This window comes from Nipponia nippon, unplaced genomic scaffold (assembly GCF_047370975.1).
Source record: "Nipponia nippon isolate SJK-2023a ecotype South Korea unplaced genomic scaffold, ASM4737097v1 scaffold_11, whole genome shotgun sequence".
NCBI classification, from domain to species: Eukaryota; Metazoa; Chordata; class Aves; order Pelecaniformes; family Threskiornithidae; genus Nipponia; species Nipponia nippon.
In genome coordinates, this window is record NW_028262302.1 from 6,815,984 (window position 1) to 6,836,242 (window position 20,259).

Consider the following 20,259-nt stretch of genomic DNA (forward strand, 5'->3'; position numbering starts at 1 on the left):
TGGATGATGCATGGCTGCTGTATCAACCATGTGACAGACCAGACGGAGAATGCCGTGCCACAATGTGCTGGGTTATGTGACAACTCAACAGGCCAATGATAAAGGAAGATAAATGCTGAAGTTTCACAAATATTTGCTGACATTTGAAAACTTGATTGAATCTAAGTCTCCTCTCTCATAGACCTGACCTACACAGGAAAAGTAATCAGTATGACTGCACCTGAATAGGAAAATGTGTGGAGTCACTCTATCAGTCTCTGACGAAGTCATTCTTAGCTGCCCACAGAATAGGGCTATTCTGGCACTGCTATGCCCATCAATCTCCCAGACAGACTAAAGGTTACATCAGCTTTGCAATCAAATAACAGAAGCTTTGCTGTTATCTTCAGAGATAGTCCTGATTAGAATGCAGGCAAGAGCAGAATTAGGGGCAAAGGTAGAATTCCTGCTCAGGGCAAAGATCTGCTGCAGCACATGCATACTGCTCAGCAGTATACTGACCTCATTGGGGTTTTCTGCACAGCAAAGAATTTCGTCATGCATAAAGACATTTGTAAGAACAGGCTAAAGGCAGCACAGTTGTGAGCTGGAGAAAACTAAACACAGATAAAGGAAACACCACACAAACAAAAAACACCACTTAAAACATGAGTTTCAACCCTCTAACTGAAAGCAGCTTTAAAAAAAAAATCAAACCCTCAAAAAAAGTAGTTCACATAATGTGTAAAAAAGATATTACAAAGAAAACTTCCATTAAGCCACTCTGCTCTGATGTTTCACTCTGAATATACACTGTTTCTCTCATTTAAGTGCAGTAACTGGAATCCAAAAGGCTGTTTGTTTGAGCAATGGTCATTCATGGAAGCGAGTTAAGCTTACTTCACCACCAAGAGAGCCCTTCAAATCGGCAAAAACTCTCCCTACCTTCAGTGGTCATTAGACCACTGATTTCTAGGCACAGAAGAAAGGGTCGTAAGGGATTTTAACAGGTCATATAGGTTCTTCCCCCTCCTCCCAAAAGCAGGATCGACTCTAACTAAATCATAGAATCATAGAATCATTGAGGTTGGAAAAGACCTTTAAGATCATTGAGATCTTAAATGAAGGGTTCCAGTTCATACTAAGAAAATGTATGTTAACTAAACTATGGAAATAGTGGCCTAAAATTCCCATTGAGAACTAGAAATCTCTGGTAAGTGTTTTAATTGATCCTATGCAAGTTCACAAAGACACTGCTTAAAGAACAGTTTGGTGGTTTTGAAGATTTTTTTTTAAACAAAATGACAGCATAATAACAAATGATTGGCAGAAATTAAAAAAAAAAGAAATATTAATCAAAACGTAAAAGACATTTCAAAACAGAAAGTAAACACTGTCACTCACTATCCCTGTTTACAGAAACAAATTTTGGATCCCCTCCAATAGAGACAAAACTCCCAATTCACCCAGAAAAGCAGAGGAGAGAATTTATTTTTCAAGTGCTCTCTACACCACTTGAATACTTTTATCAAATATTTTATATCTTATAAAATAACTTCTTTATTCAAAGAAGTTCTGACTTGATTTCAATCCTTTATCAATGTTATTTATTCTTTCACTAACAGCAAATCTTAACTCTATCTTATAAAAGCTTCACCCATTTAAACCATTCTCAGGTGTGATTCACGCAGAGCGTCTGCACAGTCATCTTCTACAGAGCATAGGTAAATTAAAGATTTATATTGTTGTTAAACAAAAATTGAATGGTCTTCTGGTCCCTCGTCGTCCTAGCCACAATAATCTGCTGCCAGAAATTAGAGGCAGTGTTTAATGCCCATTACACAGCCTGCACCACAGGTAACAACATTTGCAGACAAGGAAACACTAGCTGTGCAGAAGAGGCAGTGAAGTCTCTGTCTGCTGCTGTCACCTCAGTTACGTTCAGCCCCCGCTGCAGGGACTGGCTCCCTTGGCGTGGCTGTGCTCTGTTCTTTCCCAGCTAAACAAAATGTAGGGCTGTGTTATTACCTTCAAATACTGATCCCCTGCTGCTGCCAAATTGTTTAAAGTGATGGCCAGAAGGGAGGGACACTGCCTAATAATTAACTAATATAAACTGAAGCAAAAATCCCCTGACAAGCCTTGTTTTGAGGCCTGTTGATGATTATCAGCTACATTTCCTCCAACCGAGATTTGAGAATATATTTTAAAGCATTAAAGATACAAGGATTGTATTTCACTTCTACTATAACACATTATTTTCATTTTTAGGAAAGAATAATTCTTAACGTGCCAAAAATGCTAACTAATCTTTACAAAATCTCTGGCTGCAAGTCAGGGTTATTAGCATTTCCCTCTTACAGATAGAAAAGCTGAGGTATAGAAGGCAATGCAAATTGCCAGCCCTGAACTAGTTCTGGAGCTCAAAATTGAAATGAGCATCCTTGCTTCTATGGACAGCTGCACTTAGTTTCAGCCAGGGGAGGCAATACAGCTCTAATAAAAGAAGCATTTAAAGCCTTTGCACCCTGTCCTTTCCCCAGTGCTGTTACTGGAAATGTACCTGCCACTCAGCCAAAATGCCGGTGATGTCCCCCAATATGCTTGTGCACTGCCATCGCATGACTGGCACACTTCCAGTCCTGTGCCTGCAGAGGAACTGGGGACCACTGGGGAAGAATGGACCGAGGACATGGGAGGGTATGAACTATTCTTACAAAATGTGTCCTCTCAGCAGCTGTAGAGTGATTCCTGCCACAGGCTTTGCTGCCTCTTTAGATATAAGGAGTCAACTTCTACCGATCTCCACTTGCTCACAGGTAAAAGGCAAAGACAGCCATAAAGACACTAAAAGCCTTACTGAAGTGATAAATCAGCACTGCTCAAGGTCCCCATTCAGGAGAAAATCCTTATTCAGTAAAGAAGTATATGTTTAAGTATTACAGACATCAGTGTAGGTTGCAGGAAGCAATGCTGGCGATTTGTTTGGAAGGCAGAAAGAAGAAGCAGGGATATGCATTTAATTTTCCTGAAAGGAAATCAACCTTTCAGCAATTTGGGCAACGTTGAGTTCAATAGAGGTGCTGTGTTCAAGTATTTTGGCCTCAGAAATGATCTCATGTGAACATCTGCCCACAAAGCATTACAGGAGAAGTGGCATTTCTCTCTGAAATCCTCTGCCAGACTCCGTAAAGATTATAGCCAGTTCTTGGGAAGCATCAAATCCCATGGCAACCGGACCCAGGATGTATTTCCCTCATTCCCCACACTGATGCTGAACAACAGCCCTTTGTTTGGAGTGCTAAATGCAAGCATTTCAAGATGCCCTTCAGAAGGTTCCTCAACAGCTGACCCGTTACTTTGTATGCATTCCGTTTACTTGGTGCTTAAGTTGCAGAACACTTCTCTCTTATACTAGAGCTTTCATAATGGATTAATATTGCAGGGTGGCAAGAAAACACAGTCAGCAGTCCTGTCCACGGCAAGACACAGCCTGGCTCTCATGGATGAGGACACAACCCTTGTGCCAGGAACACACAGGAAAACAGGCTTCCACATCTCCTGGGGTGTGTGGAGAACCGGCCACCACAGCTGTGTGCTTCACAGTGCCACAGGAGGGCTGAAGTAGGGAACCAGACCATGAAGCTGGAGCAAAGCACTCGGCCTTTCACTCACGGCGCATCTCCAGACTCTACATAGAGGTGCATTTTTGTCTCTTTCCGGGCAGAAGAGCCCTGCTGGGCCCCTTCCGCGAGAGGGACGCGCTTCATGTGGCACACCCCGCCATCAGCAATGCGGTTCCCACCTGGAGAAAGGCCATCCCTCAGGATCGCTTTGTGCCACTTGGTGAGTCAAAACAGGAGCATCCCAGTGACCTCCTCAGCCACTCGCTGCTTCCTACCCGGCAATTTGACGCGAGCTCCTCTGCTCCTCACGGCCACCTTCACAGGGAAACCCGCTCCCCTCCTCCCTCGCCCACCTAAACCCCCAGCGAAGGCCGCGGCCCGGCGGACACCGCACACGGCCGCGAGCTGCCCCTCGCGGCGACCGTTAAACGGTCGCTGGGTGGCCCCGCCCCGGGTGGCCCCGCCCCCAGCACCCCCCAGCGGCTCGCTCCCGCCCTCCCGCCCCGCCCCCGTTATCGCCGGGCCGCAGCCGCAGCCCCCCGGCCTTATCGCCCGCGGCAGCCGCACGGCCCCGCCCGCCAGCGCCAGGCCGGCTGCGGGCAGGGCGGTGGGCGCCCGCCGCCACCCGGCGCCTGCCAGACCCCGCGCCGCCCGGCCCGGCCCGGGGCGGAGCGGAGGGGAGGGAGCGGCGGCCGGCCCGGCCCAGCGCCGCCCCGCGCCGCCCCGCCCCGCCCGGCGCGGGGGCTTTGTTACCCCGCATGCAGCACCCGCTGGGGAGGCGGCTGTCCCCGCCGAGCGCTCGGGAGGCGGCGCGGCGGGGGCGCCCCGGCGGCAGGCCCGCCCCGCCCCGCGCGGTGCCCGCCGTCACTGCCGCGGGCGGTCGGGCCGCCGGCGCCTCCCCCGCCGCGGCGGCCTGATGCGGCACCCGGCGCCGCCCCGCCCGGCGTTTTCTCCCCGCTTCCCCGAAACCCCTCCGCCTCGATAACCGCGGGGGCGCGGCGGGGGCGGCGACGCCCCGGGCCCGGTGCGCCGGCCATGCGGGGCGCGGCCGCCGGCGGCCCGGCGGCGGGCGGCGGGCGCTGAGGGCGGGCGGCGGCGATGCCGATGCCGGGGGGCGGCGGGGCCGCGGCCGCCGCCAGGCGCCCCCCGTCCGGCGAGGCGGCGGCGGCGGCGGCGCGGGACGAGGAGCAGCAGGAGGAGGAGGGCGAGGAGGATCTCCGCGACGGCGGCGTCCCCTTCTTCGTCAACCGCGGCGGGCTGCCCGTGGACGAGCCCACCTGGGAGCGGATGTGGCGGCATGTGGGCAGGATCCACCCCGAGGGCGAGCGGGTGGCGCAGAGGATCCGGGGCGCCGCCGACCTGCCCAAGGTGAGGCCCGACCCCCCGGGGCCGGTGCGGCGCGGGGTCCCGGCGGGGCGCGGGAGGGGAAGGGCAGGCGGTGGCCTCTCCGCTGCGAGGGGTGGCTCGCCGGCCCCCCGCGGAGGCCGGGCTCGCCAGCTCGGGCGCGACCCCCGGGGAAGAGGGCCCGGGGGTGCTGCTGCAGGCTGCAATCCGGGCGTTAACTGGGAGCGCGGGAGGGTGCCTGCGGGGCTCTGCCCGGCGCCAGCGGCACCCGCTGCGTCTGGGGCCTTGCTGGAAAACAGACTTCAGGTGGCTCATGGGCGAGCTCCCTGGGAGGGGGATGGATTGCCCTAAAGGGGAAGGCTGGATAAATGATGAAAAGATGAGGAGAGTTAAATTTAGAAGAGTCCGAATACTTGAGGCGGGAGGGTAAGCGAGACAGGCAGAGGTGAGTCTTTGAACCAGAAGAAATTAGATGTGGGTACAGCCTCCCACACCACAAGGCATTCTTGCACAGAATGGTGTCTGTCAGAAAAGAGACTCTTGGTGCCAAAGAGTTTTAAGAGGAGTTAGCGAACGCTTGCAGAGCTTGTCGCTGGTGGAGGGTCAGATGTTGTGATTTCCAAGCGCGTTCCTGGCATTGCTGCAGAGAACTCTACAAAAAGAGGAACCGAACTTTGTGCCCTTGTGCCATACTAAAGCATTTGCATGTGAATTCCTGTGATTGTTGCTATCTGTGTTGCACCTCAGCCGGAGAAAAATCTCCCCCTTTCACTGGCATCCTCTGAACAAAAGCCACTGCAAACATTTGGTGTGTCACTCCGTTGGTGGGCTATGAGAGTACTCCCATCACACTAGCAGAGGAAATTCAAATACAAAGAGATGAAGTTTTTCTGCTCAGGCTTTTTTAGCAAGGACTTACCTCCTCGGGAAGGTAATTTGAAGTATGCAAGAACATGCTATTATAGAGTGCACAAGCAATCCGTACTGCTTTCCACGAGGAACTCTGGAGAAGCGTGTGATACAACATCCTTTGTGCAGTGAAGAGTTATAGGCATCTGTGGCAGCAACCAGAACAAATCTTGAATCCTGATTACAGTCCCTATTCTAAACCCACCAGACTTTTCCTTCCTTTTCAGATTTCCTTCCTCCTCTGACTTTGTCCTGAGCCTGGGTGAAGGCTGAAAACATGTTTCAGATCAATCAGAATATGCGCTACTTAATTTCCTGACCAAAAGGGCTGATTTGGCCAGGAGAGGTGAGGGAAATGGAAGAAAGATGTTCACAAACAACAGTCCAGTGCATGAGGGGAAGGAGATACAAAACGTGAAGTACTTCCACTGTTCTTACTTTATAGTCTTGGTGCCAAAGGGTTACAGGTAGGGGACACAAGTGGTATGAGCTCTTGCAGTAACAGGTGAAATTGGGCTATCCATTTTTTTGGCATCTGCTACCACCCCTGGGAACCAGACCTATAAACTCTATTCAGCGCTCCGCAATCTGAGATCCCATTCCTAAGCTCACCAGGCATGACGGATGCTGAGATGCAGAAAGCAGCAAAGATGGATGGGCTCTGTTTCCCTAGCTCCTTTTCCCCCTCTAGGGATGTGTTTTTATCTTTGAGGGCTGCTTACATCACCACCCATCTCAGTGCCATCAAGTTTCTTTGAATGGCTGATGCAACAGATGAGAATTAGGGCAATGAGTGTACTCTACAGGGCTGGCTCCTTTGAAAAGCCAGGTACTCTCCATGTGCTGGAGGGTGAATAGACCTTTTTAGGTGTTGGGAACTGGACAGTGGTTTGCCTACTCTGAAATTTTTGGCCTTGAACGGTATTGGGTGTTGGGGGAAATAACTCTCAAAAAAGAGTTGTCCATAAACTAAACTTAATACCGTAAAACGATGACTGCAGGAGGCTGTGATCAGACTTTATAAATCTGTTCACAGATCAGCTGCAGGGGCTGTGTCTTTCACTGGGGTGTGAGAGCTCGGAGATCTCCTCTGGTCTCCATTTCCTTCCGGTAGATGTGGGGTGAGTGGGCATGAGTGAGCCGTGCCACGGTGGCAGGACATCGTTGACTGGCCATGCGTGCTAGGCCTCAGGGTGCCACCCTCCTGTAGGTTGGTTGCTTTCTAGCAACAGGGTGGGGTATTGCTTTGCTTGGAGCTGCTGGGACCATCAAATGGGTGCACACTGGAAATACAGTGATGTATGTTTGCATCATTAAGAAATGATGGATTTTAAATGAGGTGGTTATGCGGGCAAAGACAGGAAAGTTGCATCTAATGGGTTCATATAGAGAGAGAGGGGAAAAAATCCAGTTTCTTTAGTCAGGCTAACAACTGGGATTGGTATTGCTCCCATGTTGCTTGCAAAAGGAAGATTAGGGAGGAGCTTGGATACATGTAAGAACCATAAAAGAAACTATTGCTAAACTAGGCTGGCCAAAAAAGCACCTCTGTGACATGGATAAGGGTGGAGCTTTGTCTGTGCCTTGCTCCCCTCTGCCTCGTCTCATGGACAGCATGGCCCACTTGGTACATGAAAATCCCTGTTGTTCTCAGGATCCCCTTTCTAAAAGCAGAGTCCCAATCCCATGCATACAGCCAGCCTGCTGGGGTGCACGAGTCTAGGAGTGGGGTGATGCAACCCCGCCACACAAGTGATGGGGGACCAAGGAGAGGTGTTCAGTCAGTCTGCTAAGCCTGGCAGAGGTATGTGCTCTGGGAAATCTGGGCTCTCTTCCTAGCCCTCTCTCCAGCTTTCAGAATAACAAAAGGGAAAGCAAAATAGATCTGATTTCCTATCTTTTCTGTTACAAATAAATTCCTCTCTGCTTTCTGGAGGATTGTGAAGACCGCCTAATATTTATAGCCCTTCTGAGATGTGCAGTGGATGATGCTGGGTAAGAACAAAGCATTAGGGTCTCCCATCCTGTCAGTGTGGGATTGAGGGATGGAGACCTTATTCCTCTCCTCCTGCTTCTATTTCTCCATTAAAATGCTACAGACCTGATGCAAAAGAAACTGTAGCCCAGTCTGGGCTGCAGGCCCAGATCTGAGAGAGAGAGCATGCTGTACTTTCATCAGTTTAATTACCTGAGGTGCAGGAGGCTCTTCTGCATTAACTAGTCCCCTGCTGAACTGGTTGCCATTACGCTGCCTCGGTGTTGCACAGTCCTTTGAGGAAAAGGGGATCTGAGGGTCTGTACTAGTAAAGGGAGGAGTAACTACCCCGAATCATTAGCCTGTGCTGTCAACATGCACTTAATTCGTCTGTCTCCACTCAAAAAGCATGAAAGTCCCCATGCTGAAGAAATGAAACAAAGTTAAATAGTCAGCCCGTCCTGGTTGTTACCTCTTTCATTGTTTCTGCCTGGAAATGATTTCCTGTGACTCAGTATGTCAGCTCACAGCATCCAAACTGACTCAGCTCGTGCGGTTCCAGAGACGGCTCCATCCCTGTGCCGCTCTCCGGAGCCTTCCCTGCTCCTGCTGCGGCTGAACAAACCCAGTTTCACATCTGCTCCTGCCGTTCCTGTACTGTCTCCTGCAAGTGAGCCAGCCGGTGCCTTTGCTTGCTCCAAGCAGGGTATGGAAATGAGGCACTGGAGGTGGCAATTGGCACCTCCAAGAGGTGCTAGGAAAATGGGTACCAGTGGCCAAATAGTGTTGCTTAGTTTTCCAAGAAAAAGATCAAAACAGGGGAGAGAAAATGGATAGAGACTGAGTTTAGCTCAGTGTTTACTTGCTGATGGTGTTTGGAGCTAGACTGAAAAACACTTACAGATTATGGTTTCCAGAGGCAGCGACAGCCCATCTCTCAAGGTTAAGCGGTCTCTGGCCCCTGTGCTGTGCGGGCACAAGCAGAGTGCGACCATGTGGCAAACCAGGACAGGGAACTGATCTGACTGAAAACTACCCATGCTTGCTGGCTCAGCTTTCAGCTGGTTCAGGTGCCTGACCTGGTTCACCAGTCACTTGTGCCAACCCAGGGCAGAAGAAGGAGGTATGGAAACGAGTGACCACAAAAATACACATGGAGGGTGATGAGTGGCTAAGCAGCACTGCTGGCTACAAAACCATGGCCAGCAGAGGCAGCTCTGCACAGCAGAGTGGAAGGCCCAAGGGAAGATCTGGTTCTGACTCACTCTTTCTTAGCTGGGGATAGCCCAGCTCTGGGGGAAGTCTGAGGAGGAACTGAAATGCTAAAAACCAAACTGCTGTGAAAAGCTGCAGTCTGGTATCGGAGGGGTATGTGCAAGGCAGGAGCTATCCTTCAGAGGGAAAATGCTGGGTTGTTTCTCCAAGCCTGTCAGTCACACCAAATTTGTGTCTTCTCCATTTTATTTGTCCTGTGGACAGGGCCCTTCTCTTTCCTTAGACACATTTTCTCAGCTGCTGACAAGGCTGCAGTTATCCCCTGTGGAGCAAATGGTGAGGAAAATCTGACTGGAGCCATAAGGCCAAGGGCTCAGAATGGGACAGCAGTCCGAACAGTGAACTTTCAGAAGTCATTCTCTGACCACGTAATTCAAAACAATGGACGCTGCAGGGGGGGAGTCATGATGCTGTCAAGTCTGCGTCCTAGTCAGTGCCAGCTCACCTGAGATGCCAGGAGGCAGTGAGAGACCTTTATACCCTTGCTTACAGGACTCTTCCATGCTCTGGTGGCTTTGGGGAAACTCAGTCTCCGTTTTTGCCTCTCTCTCTCCTTCTCTTGTTTTTGTTTTGTGCCTTCCAGTTTGCATACTCAAATGAGGCCAAGCTCCCTCAGGTGATAGTTTTCCTGTCTTACATCTTGCCTTGTTAAGTTAATTTTATCTAATTCTCCCAATGTAACATTGCCTAAATGTAGGACCCTTTCACACAGTTTCTCTTGCAGCTCTGTAGTGGTGCTTCATTCTGAAACCCTTCCCAGTTATCAGTGTGGGAACAGAGGAATGTTCCTGGTGTGGCCACTTTGGGCGGCAAAAACGGGCTGGTTTCAGAGGAACGTGCTCCCTGTAGCTATGTGCTACTGAGTTCAGCAAGAAGCTGGAGAGGTTTGGAAGCAGTGATTTATGTTCTGCATTTCAGATTCCCATACCAAGTGTGCCTGCGTTCCAGCCGTCCACCCCCATCCCTGAGCGCCTGGAAGCTGTACAGCGCTACATCAGGGAGCTTCAGTATCCTTTACTGTTACCTTAGTCACTGCTGTGATAACTGAGGAAGAGAGAGCAAGGGGACTTTCGCTGTGAAGAACAGAAAAGCTCATTCTGTAGCTGGAGGGGAACTGAAACTTGCTCCCTGAAAACGGGAAGCTGGACTTGGGATGACGGTTTGTTTTGCTGCTCTGTTTCTTTTCTTTTCTGCCCAAGTTACCTTCTGATCCTGTTTGCTCCATGTAACAAATGGCATGTGGTCAAGGGCCTTTCCCCACTACCCACCCCTCTAGGTCAGTGGCTTTACAGTGCCATCTCATTAAAAACACGCATATCTTAGACCCTGACAGCTGGGTCTCTGATGGACTACAAACTGTGCCACCTCACTGTTAAGGCATGGGTGAGCTGGGGTCGTGAGAAAACTGCCTCTCAGGTCATTCTACGCAAACACTCTTCTCTGTAGCTGTGTAAAGGACAGTGAGCCACCCTGCTTTTGTGCATCTGTGGTATCCTGCCCCTTTATATGCAGAGCTGCCTGTGTGACTGTGTCCTGGGAATGAGATTTCTCCATCCCCGTTGTGCTGGACAGCAGGTATGTGCCATGCAAGCACAGCCTAATCTCGCTGATGAGATACAGAGCTAGCTCTGGCTTCAGCCCTAAAACAAGGTAAGGCGGCAGACCTTTTGGCACCTCTCACCCATCTAAGGTGGTTATGCTCTGGATTGGGTCCCAGTCAGCCTCAGACTAAGGTACCACAAATGTTTCTATGTTCCGTGCATTCTGTGCAGGCCGGAGCAGGCAGAGATCTATCAACTGATAGATCTATCTATCTATTAGTTCTGCCCTAGTAACTGGAAAGCTGAGCAGAGCATGTGCTGTCAGCATGGACCTTTGGGAAATGGACTGGAAACCTGTATGTGGGGAGGAGAAAGAGAAGAATTCACAAGAAAGAAATACAGTGGAAGTAAGGAGGGGCTATAAATGGGAGAAATGCAGGAGAGGGAGGTGAGGACTTTCTTGCGTTGCTGTTGCATTTGTGGGATCATGACTTTGCTGTGAGAATAGTAAGTAACATGAAAGTTCTTCAGACAGATTTTCTTCAAGCTCTTACTTTCCAAGCTGCCAAGCCCTTAACTTATTGCCTCCAGGTACAATCACACTGGGACACAATTCTTTGAGATTAAGAAGAGCAGACCTCTGACTGGGTAAGTGCTGGCAGCCACTATAGCATTTAATCCTTGCTTTAAGATGCTGGGGCCTTGCTACACCCACTGCTTTTTCTTCCATCCCCTGGCCAAGATCTAGGTGGCACTCAGGGCTTTCAGTACTGCAGCTCCATCCTACTTCATTGTGACTTCATTGTCTGTTGCCTGGGGCATGGCTGGGCAGTCTGGGTGTCTGGCCTTTCTCAAGGACAACAGTAGGTTTTGTTGTCATGAATCAGTAAAGCCAGTAAAATAACAAAAATGTATTTCAAAGATGTGCAGATTCTGCCTGCTTCTAATTGGAACGTAACTATATGAACTTCTGATGGATTCTGAAATTAGGTACTGCCCTAAACAAGTTTTGTAAAAGCCAAGTATCTTTACAGGTCTAACTTCATAGCTCCTGTGAGTGCCTTTGCAGAACCTAGACTTGCTAAGTTTTTGGTGTCTCATAGTTTGAAGGGGGATTCTTCTGACTGCCGATTTTGGAAAGAGCTGTGCCCCATAAGTTCCTGGAGATAACCACCTCATGTTCATTGACTCTCTTGGCCGGCATATTGAGAGTCTCCCAAGACTGGCTTCTTACTATTGGTCTAGTCCATAGGCTTATGTGACCCTAAATGCCCTGTGTTGTAATCAGTGCAATGTCTCCTCCACAGTATTTGTTGAACGGAGAGTAGGGTTGATGCCAGAGAAGAGGGCTTCACTGTCCTCAAACCTTGTGAGGTAAACATTGCTGGGTTTTGGTCCTTTGAGGCTTCTGCTTGTGGTCACACTGGTGTCCATCCAGAACTCACTGAGCCAAGTACTATGGTCTCCCTGAGAACAGAGGTCAGCCTCGTAGGCAGCTTTGCTGTAACTTACTGAACGGAGTTCCTTGTAAGCAGCGACAGCATGTGGTAGAGACCTGGTTTGGATTTAATATCTTCCTAAAGAAGATATTTTCTTCTGTTCCCTGCCCTCAGTGGGCCACCTTCTCTCCTAGAAACCTGCCTTACATGTATAGTGCAAAAGGGCTGAATTGGCTGTACTTGCACAGCACAAGCCCTCTAACTGTCCCTGTCTTTCCCTTGTCCCACTCTACAGGCTGATGGACCTGGCCAAAGAAATGACCAAAGAGGCCCTGCCAATAAAATGCCTGGAAGCTGTGATCCTGGGAATGTATCCTTTCCTCTTGGAATCGTGCATGTCTGCCCATCCTTTCTCCTCTGCTCTCTTATGATGTTTTCAGTCTGCTGATAATATTGTCATCAAGCCCCACATCCCTCTGTTTTCCCTCCCCAGTTCTCCCAAAAAAACCCACCAATAAAATCCAAATCCAAGCAATTCTCTGAAATATCAGAACTAGTTCTTTGGAGTTGCTCCTCCTTCCCCAAGAAGGGTGATGCTGCTCTGGACAACTCTACAAGTGAGTAAAAGATAAAGGAAGGATCTAAGGAACATCTAAAGAGGGGCAAAAGTACTGGCTAGAGTTAGGTCAGGAAATCCTTTGTGGATAACATTGTTCCCTTACTACAATGTTGCCTGCATGTGTTCTACATTAAAATAAGTTAGGGATCCTCCCCAACTTCTAATTATGGTGTATGTCACTTTGCTATTATGTCTAACACTGCCTGCCAGCTTAGGCAATACCTTTATTAATTCTAGATATGTGTCATCTTTAAGCACACATCTTTCCTAGCTATCTTCCAGGCTTAGTCTATGTCACTCGGGCTATAGATTCTTGAGGCACACTAGCAAAGCCACCTGGAGGGGCAGAGATGGCAAGTGAATGGTTCAGAAGGGTAGTCTGATGAGTATTTTGTCCTGCAGGTTCCTCGGTTTGTGTGTGAAATAGTAGCTAGTAAAACAGATTAAAACAAACTGAGGAATAATGCCACAGCATTACAGTTTGGGAGCTATGGAACACTTGAGGTGTTAGCACTGCAACTTCTGCATCACAAAACTGCCTCAGAATTAACTCCCCTTTGTTGGCTGCCTTGTTGAAGAGGCCAAGGCTGGTTTCCCTGTGACCCAGATGAAAGTAGGGCAGCTTGCAATGAGCTGGGCTCTTGATCTGGAGGAGAAATCGTGCCTACGTGATGCCTGAAACAGTGGTGTCTCTGCTGAGCAGGCTGGGAGGGTTTGGAGCAGGAAGGAAGTATCTTGTCAAGAAAATGGTATCACTGGTTGTTTCCTGAATAGTGGCTGCTGTCAGTTACCTCACCAACAACATGACCACGCTGGACCGTTTCCCCATCAGCTTCAAAACCCACTTCTCAGGGAACTACTTCCGACACATTGTGCTGGGGGTGAACTTTGGAGGCCGCTATGGGGCACTGGGCATCAGCCGACGCGAGGAGCTCATGTACAAAGCACCCGTCTTCCGCACGCTGAGCGAACTCATCTTTGACTTCGAGGAGGCGTATCGCCGCTGCTGGCACACTCTGAAAAAGGTGAAGCTGGGCCACTGTGTGTCCCATGACCCACACAGTGTGGAGCAGATTGAGTGGAAGCACTCCATCCTGGATCTAGACAAGCTAACCCGGGAAGACTTCCGCAAAGAGCTTGAGAGACATGCCCGTGATATGAGGCTGAAGGTAAGCAGCAAGGATGGAGTAGTTTGCTGCTGCATCCGCTGTCTTGCCTGGCTGATGGTCTGCTGGGGAATGAAGTGGCAGGATGCTCTCCTAGATGGCGGTGGAGTAAAGGGTGAATTGGAGGCTGGGGGCTCTTTTCCTTTGTATACAGGCTGATCCCCTACTGGATGCTTGTGCAGTACTGCAGTTGCGATTAGCTTGGACTACAGTATGCAGTCCTTGGAGGCATAGCTGTCACTGTAGCTTGCTTTTTCTGGCTTTTGCATTTTTGATGCACTTGCCTGTCCTTTTTTTCCTTTTATTCCCATATAATTAATCGTTGTTAGGCTTTGTGTTTTCTGGTTACCACTCGTATTGGTTTTCTGCTCATGTTGCTCTTACTTTAATTTTTCTGGCAGATTGGCAAAGGAACTGGGCCACCATCTCCCACCAAGGACAGAAAGAAAGATGTCTCCTCCCCACAGAGAGGTCAGGCCAGCCCCCATCGGCGCAACAGCCGTGGGGACCGACGGTGAGTGGGGCTGCTGGGCAGGAGACCTATCTAGGGCATCTCTGTTTTACTCACAGACTCCACCTTGCTGTCTGGTTTTGGATCCTTCTGACGTCTTATTGAGGTTCTTTATAACAGGGGATACTTCTCTGACCTGCAGTAGCCTTCTTCCCTAGTCTGTGCCTTTGTGAGTTTCTCATTGCTTGGGGAGCGGGGGACAGCTGGGGTTTTTTTTCGTTTTGGCAGGGAGGAGAAAGGCAGCTCAAATAGACAGTGATCTTGGTAGCTGATACTTAACCTTACACAGGGGTCTGAGCTCTGGTGTCTCACAGACCTGTGCCCCAAAGAGATTCCAAAAATTACACTGCTGTCAGTGAGATTGTTTCCCTGAAACTGATCTGGAGTACCAGCGTGGACTTCCTACTCTTTCTAACCTGCATTCTCTTCTGTGGAGATCGTTGGGAGAGTTACTGGAGGTCACAGAATAATCCTGACCTCAATAGTGTAGGATAAATCTGGAGCTTTCCTGTACCTTTTCCTGTGCTGCCATCTCTATGTGCAGCACCTCCTGACTGAAAAAACAGCTTCTGAATAGTTCTTACCCTCTTTGCTCACAGGCCGTCTGGTGAGAAGAAGCCTGCCGATTCCAAAGCCATGCCAGACCTCAATGGGTACCAGATCCGGGTGTGAAGAGAGCTGTGCCTTGTGTGTCTGGCTCCACAGACTTCTACTGGCCACAACTGGGACCTGGATCCACCTGCAGGGATTCTGACAAAGGGGACAGGGGAGCGGGAACGGAACGGAGTGCTGATCTTCCCAGGTACTTCCTAGTGGGCCAGTCCCAGAGCTGGATCCCATGGGTCCCAGAGGATTCACCTGCCTGTTTCTGGGAGAGGTGTCCATCTTAATTCACCGAAACAAGTATTTTTAAAAAAAAAAAATAAAAAAGATCTGTACATTGGTGGGAGTTTGCTGCAGGGAGAATATGAAGTGAGTGGGGTCAGCAGACTTGCTATCAATTTTTTTGTGTTGACAGCAAGTAAATGAAGCATCTTGTCGACAGTACTTCTTCCCTGTCTGCGCAGAACTCTTCAACCCATGCAAGGCCTGCAGAGCTGAGGGAGGAGCGATGCTGGAATAGGATGGCCCCGCATCTTGTGCAAAAACTCCTGGTTTTGTCATTATGAACACTTTGTTTAGCATTGCTCTTGTGAGAGACAGGGCTGAATTTGCTCAGCCTTATTGATCATGCAAGGGCCTCTCATCCAGAGAAACCACATCTTGTATGTTTAGTCCTGCCTATTTCAAAGCATTTCATTGTCTCTGAGGGGGTAGACAGTGGGATGATGATCCTCTTCACCCACTGCAATGCTGGTGAGTTGTTGCTGTAAGTCCTTTTGTGGTTGAGTGGGTCAGGATATGCCTATGCCAGTGCCATATGAAAACAGGCACAGAGACCTCAATCGTCCCAGCAGGGGCAGGCAGGGGCTGGTAGGAAGCCTGAACTTTGAGTCATCTCTTCGCCAGCCTTCTCTCTATTAACTTCTAGTGACTGCTACTGTGAAAGCTTGCGGAAGGCACTTCAGTCACTGAGGTACGAGTTTTAACAGTAAATAGTTAAAGAAGGATTTAATGATGTGAACAGGTTTTACAAGCATTTTTCCTTTCCACAAGGGTCTTGCTCCTTCCTCACTGTAGTGTTAGTGCTAGAGTTACAGACACCTGTTGGTGGGAAGCCCTGCTCGAGGAAACTGCAGCTGCTTTCCTGACAGCTCAGCCTGGAGCCTCCTGAAAGTAGTTCCCCACCCCAGTCCCAGAGCTGTGCTAGTGTTCTGGCTCTTCAGATAGCTGCAGTATTTAACAGCACCACTTATGCTAGCCTTCCTCAAAGGGCTGGGCTGGGTTGGACCTTTCTGTCCGCTTACAGCCTTGACTCTTCCTACACTTCTTTTCAGGGGAGTGTTGTACTACTGATTAAGCAGTGTAATGCTTGTCAGAAATCTGGAGTGTTTTCAGACCTGTCTTTGAGTCCTAGGGCCTGGAAACAGTGGGGTTGCCAGAAGTCAAAACAGTATGGCCTTGAAGTGATCTGGGTGCGTGGATCTAGGGGATGCAAAAACTGAGCTTGGCATTGGGAGTATCCTTGAGAGAAACTGAGTCTTGTTCTATCACAGCACTGACAAGGAGCTAAACTTTCTGAAATACTACATATTTAATTTTGTTAGAACTGGGCTTATTCTTTCCTGTGAACTTGTGAGAAACATGATGGAGCTTAGCTCTACCAGGTTTTTTGTTGCAGTATTGCTGTGCCACACCCTCATATAAGCAGTGCTATTTTGGTGGCAGAGAATGGGTTCTTATCCCCAAACAAATCAGCTCTTCTGTCCAGTTAAAGCAGTGTTAATCCCTGAAGCACCACCCACAAGCGATTTAACTCAGGCGTTACAGGTTCGTAATTGTACATCCCTAACTGTGATGTAACTTGCAAGGCACTGTATCCATACCACTGCAGTCTGTCCTTCCAAGCTCTTTGTAGTCTGTACTTTTCTGCTATGCTGTACAACGAGGAGGACAATCCATAGGGTGTTGGCAGAACTTGCTGCTGATCCAAGACAAGGTTAATCCAGAAAAGGATGCCAGTTTCCACAGTGCAGTGCAACACCTATCCCCTCCCTTGCACTCCAGCTACACGCAACAAATTGAAATTAGACAGCAGTAGCAAGCCAAGCATCCATTTGAATGTGTCCTCTGGTCAATTTTGTGTGGCTGTAAATTAAGATATTTAGTGTCTGGAGGCTAACAATGATGTTAGTTGTAAAGGTACCACAGTCACCTGTAAATAATATGGGTCACTTGGAAGCCACAAACTGCCTTTGCATAACGTTTGCTATGCAGCGGACTGAAAGTTCAGATGCCACTGTGAATCATATGATAAATACGAGCAGCAGTCAGCAAGGGAGACTGAATGTCAGGTTTTATTAAAGTGGATGAAATCCAGAAAAAAAATTATAAAAGCCACTTAGATAAAACTAGGATGCATCCTCACTATGACGTTGGTTGGTTGGTTGGTTGGTTAGTTAATCCAGAGTAACTGGAAAGCTCTTGAGAATAATTAGGAGCTTCATACAGAGCACATTCAATAGCTGGACAGACTTGAGCCTTTTTAGATGGACAGGACGGGAAGTGTGTTGGGGGGAGGAAGACTTCACAACAGATGGGGCAAGTGAGGCGTCAGCTGCAAGCTAATGATGCTTTCTTGAGAGCGGGGCAAAAGGGATGCTCAGCAGTGTTAGATCACCAGGGCAGAATGGCTTAAAACAAAATGCTTTGTTTGACCTGGTAATGAAGTACTTTCCTGCAGGATGTAACTGAGGCCAATAGCTTAGAAAACCAAAGGAAGTGGATGTTTAAGGAATGAATAACAGGTAGAGTTCAAGGACTCTTAATCCTCAGCTGTAGCCAGACAAGAGTATCCTCTTTCAAGATTTAGTTGCACAATTATGTACGTTAGGAGGCATTTAATTCTTATGTATCAAACGTTGATGACTTCTCAAGATGGACGCAGGAGCAGATATGAGCCTTGTACTAGGGTTACTATTTCAAGCCTTCTACTATGTTTCTCTGTGTGGTAGAATTCCTGCCCCTTACTGTTTCTCCATCTCCAGTTTAGCAGATGGTACAAGAAACCAGAAAATAACCAAACAATTCTCCCCTTCTTGCTCTTGCTCCCCGCATCTTTGTAACAAGATGAATCACTTCAATACAAAGCTTACATTCCTTGCTAACAAACAGGACAGCATCCCCCTGTGACCGAGAGGATTAGTGCAATCCGGTTTTATGCTGTAAGAAACCTGAGGGTACAATGAAAGGTAAACTTTTGCACTTCCACTTCTTTCCTCCCTCCTCCACCTGCTCTGGCTTCTGATCTGTCTGCCTTTAACCATAAGGAAAAAAAGGCTGGAGATGAGTCTTTTTCACTTCTGTAGTCTTTAGAGCTACAGAGAAGGAATTAAAGTAAGGAACTAGACTGTAACTCATACTCCTTAGTGCCTGCAGAACAAAAAAGATGGATCTTGAAGAGTCCTATTAATTATTTCATGTTAAATATTAATATGATCGCTCATGTAGCTCTGGGGTGTAAATTTCACTGTTCAGTAGGTCTCACCTGATCTCCGTTCTGCAGGACAAGCCCTTCTGAGCTCTGTGGAAGGGAACTGCGTCCCTACACTAGGAATGGATAGACACTGCCTATGCTGTATGTGAAGTCTAAGTGAGCTTTGAAAGACTTGAACAAATGCTGACCTACTACTAGCAAAACTATTTTAAATGTAACGCAAACCTTGAAATAAGAGTTCCTCTTAATACTTTTATGTAGACAAGTCCCTTGATACCTGGCCAACTGCAATTTTTTTAACAGATGAATGGATTAGTGAGCAAAACTTTCTGCTACAGTGTCACTCTGATATAAATTTCATATACTAAAGAGCGGGGTTCGGTGTCCATCAGTCTGTGACATACTAGCCTTTTTTTAAACTCTGATATGATAAGCTCAATGAGTCTTTAGATACTTAAGGTATGTTAGCAAGTGTTTTAGCTGGGAGTGGAGTGCTTTTTTTCAGTTGACTATTTTACCTGTGTGCCACTGTGTGGGTCAATACATAGTATGCTTGGATCTGCCGGAATAAATGACTCCAGAACTGTGGTTGAAACATAGTCTCTGTTCGTGCAGTAGCTGTATTGTTGTTATCAGATCTGCTTAACATGAAGAATTTATTTTTTTTTAAGTATTTCAGGTGAAAGCCTTAATCAGGTGCCTGTCGCTTAAGGCAGGCTCACATGTGGTGTTGTATAGACTGAAAAACGTCTGTCCTTAAAATTGCGGAGTTTAAGAAACCATAATGAACAGAAGAATGCTCCTGTTGCCAAAGGGCGAGAGTCTGGATTAGATGGGCTTGACCTTGCTCCAGTGGCTCTGCCTAACCACTTCAGGTGGTTGCTTTAGCCACTTGTGCCGTCTAAGTGAAGTATTTCAGGAACTAGAAATCAGGAAGTGATGATCAGGAACTAGATATAAGCAGGAGGTGCCCTGTGTCCCACGCGTACTGTGTGTGCAAGTCTGGCTGAAATAACACCACATATTCCAATGGTCTTGCACTGTTGTCCTGTCAACATTAAGACCTGCATCATGGATTTATAACTTAACCTAAGAAAGCAAGTGCTATTCTGGCTTGGTGTTTGCTCTGCCAGAGCAAGGTGGAGATGGTCCCTCTTCAGCTAAGCTGAACTCCTTAGGGAATTTAACATTTTTGTCTGTTTTCTGAGCAGGTGTTTACTTGTATCACAACCACTCTCCTTCAGTGGTGCCCTGGCCCTGTCTGCTCAAGAACAACTCAACTTAGGCCCAGAAGGCTACTGAATCCCCCGTAATCTCTGCAGAGCAGAGTTTCCCTCCAGGTCAGGGTTGAGATGGTGCTAGTGGGACCAGAGTGGTCCCCTTCCATGCACATCAGTATTCTACTCTAGCACTGATAGGGTGCTCCAAAACCATTTACATCTTTATCACTGGTACAGCTCAGAACTAAGAAATGGGAGGTTTCTTTGTTTAAGAACAATATCACGTATGTCTTTTTGTAATTAATCAGTGTGGTTCTGTGTTCTTATGTAGCCAACACAGAACTTGTATTTAGATTTAGTTCTTACTGCACTTCCCATAGCCCTCATGTTGATACTTCTTTCTGCTTCCTTTGACACTTAGACAATAAAATTCCCTCTGTACTGCTCTCAGCTTGTGCAGAGAAAACAAGATGTCTGTATTGTGTTTCTTTCCAATCTAAACTTTCCCGTTGTCAGTCAGCTGAGAAGTCAAAGGCACAGGCTTGAGTCATGGTATCAG

The 20,259-nt window shown here is 48.2% G+C and overlaps 2 protein-coding genes across 11 annotated transcripts in view; one reads left to right on the forward strand and one right to left on the reverse strand.

Annotated features, from left to right (window-relative positions):
* Positions 1-20,259, reverse strand: part of ANGEL1 (angel homolog 1) — a 92,210-nt gene that overhangs the window by 55,829 nt on the left and 16,122 nt on the right. For 3 of the 9 annotated variants that reach the window (XM_087747376.1, XM_087747368.1, XM_087747375.1), the window contains exon 11: positions 5,609-7,141. The exons of 4 other annotated variants lie outside the window; for them this stretch is intronic. In XM_087747376.1, coding sequence (XP_087603502.1) covers positions 7,047-7,141 — 95 coding nt within the window. In that variant the 3' untranslated portion in view covers positions 5,609-7,046. 2 more of the 9 variants (XM_087747369.1, XM_087747373.1) reach the window with 2 other exon arrangements.
* Positions 4,617-20,171, forward strand: VASH1 (vasohibin 1). Of its 2 annotated transcripts, XR_015702256.1 has the most exons (8): positions 4,617-4,973; positions 10,027-10,115; positions 11,241-11,297; positions 12,384-12,458; positions 13,495-13,876; positions 14,275-14,387; positions 14,984-15,186; positions 15,403-20,171. XR_015702256.1 is itself a non-coding variant. In XM_087747382.1 (7 exons), exons 1-7 carry the CDS (start codon positions 4,704-4,706, stop codon positions 15,054-15,056), a joined length of 1,059 nt encoding a protein of 352 aa, XP_087603508.1. In that variant the 5' UTR covers positions 4,617-4,703; the 3' UTR covers positions 15,057-20,171. The 2 variants fall into 2 exon arrangements, 1 of the variants encoding a protein (XP_087603508.1); XM_087747382.1 differs by having other exon boundaries at positions 14,984-20,171.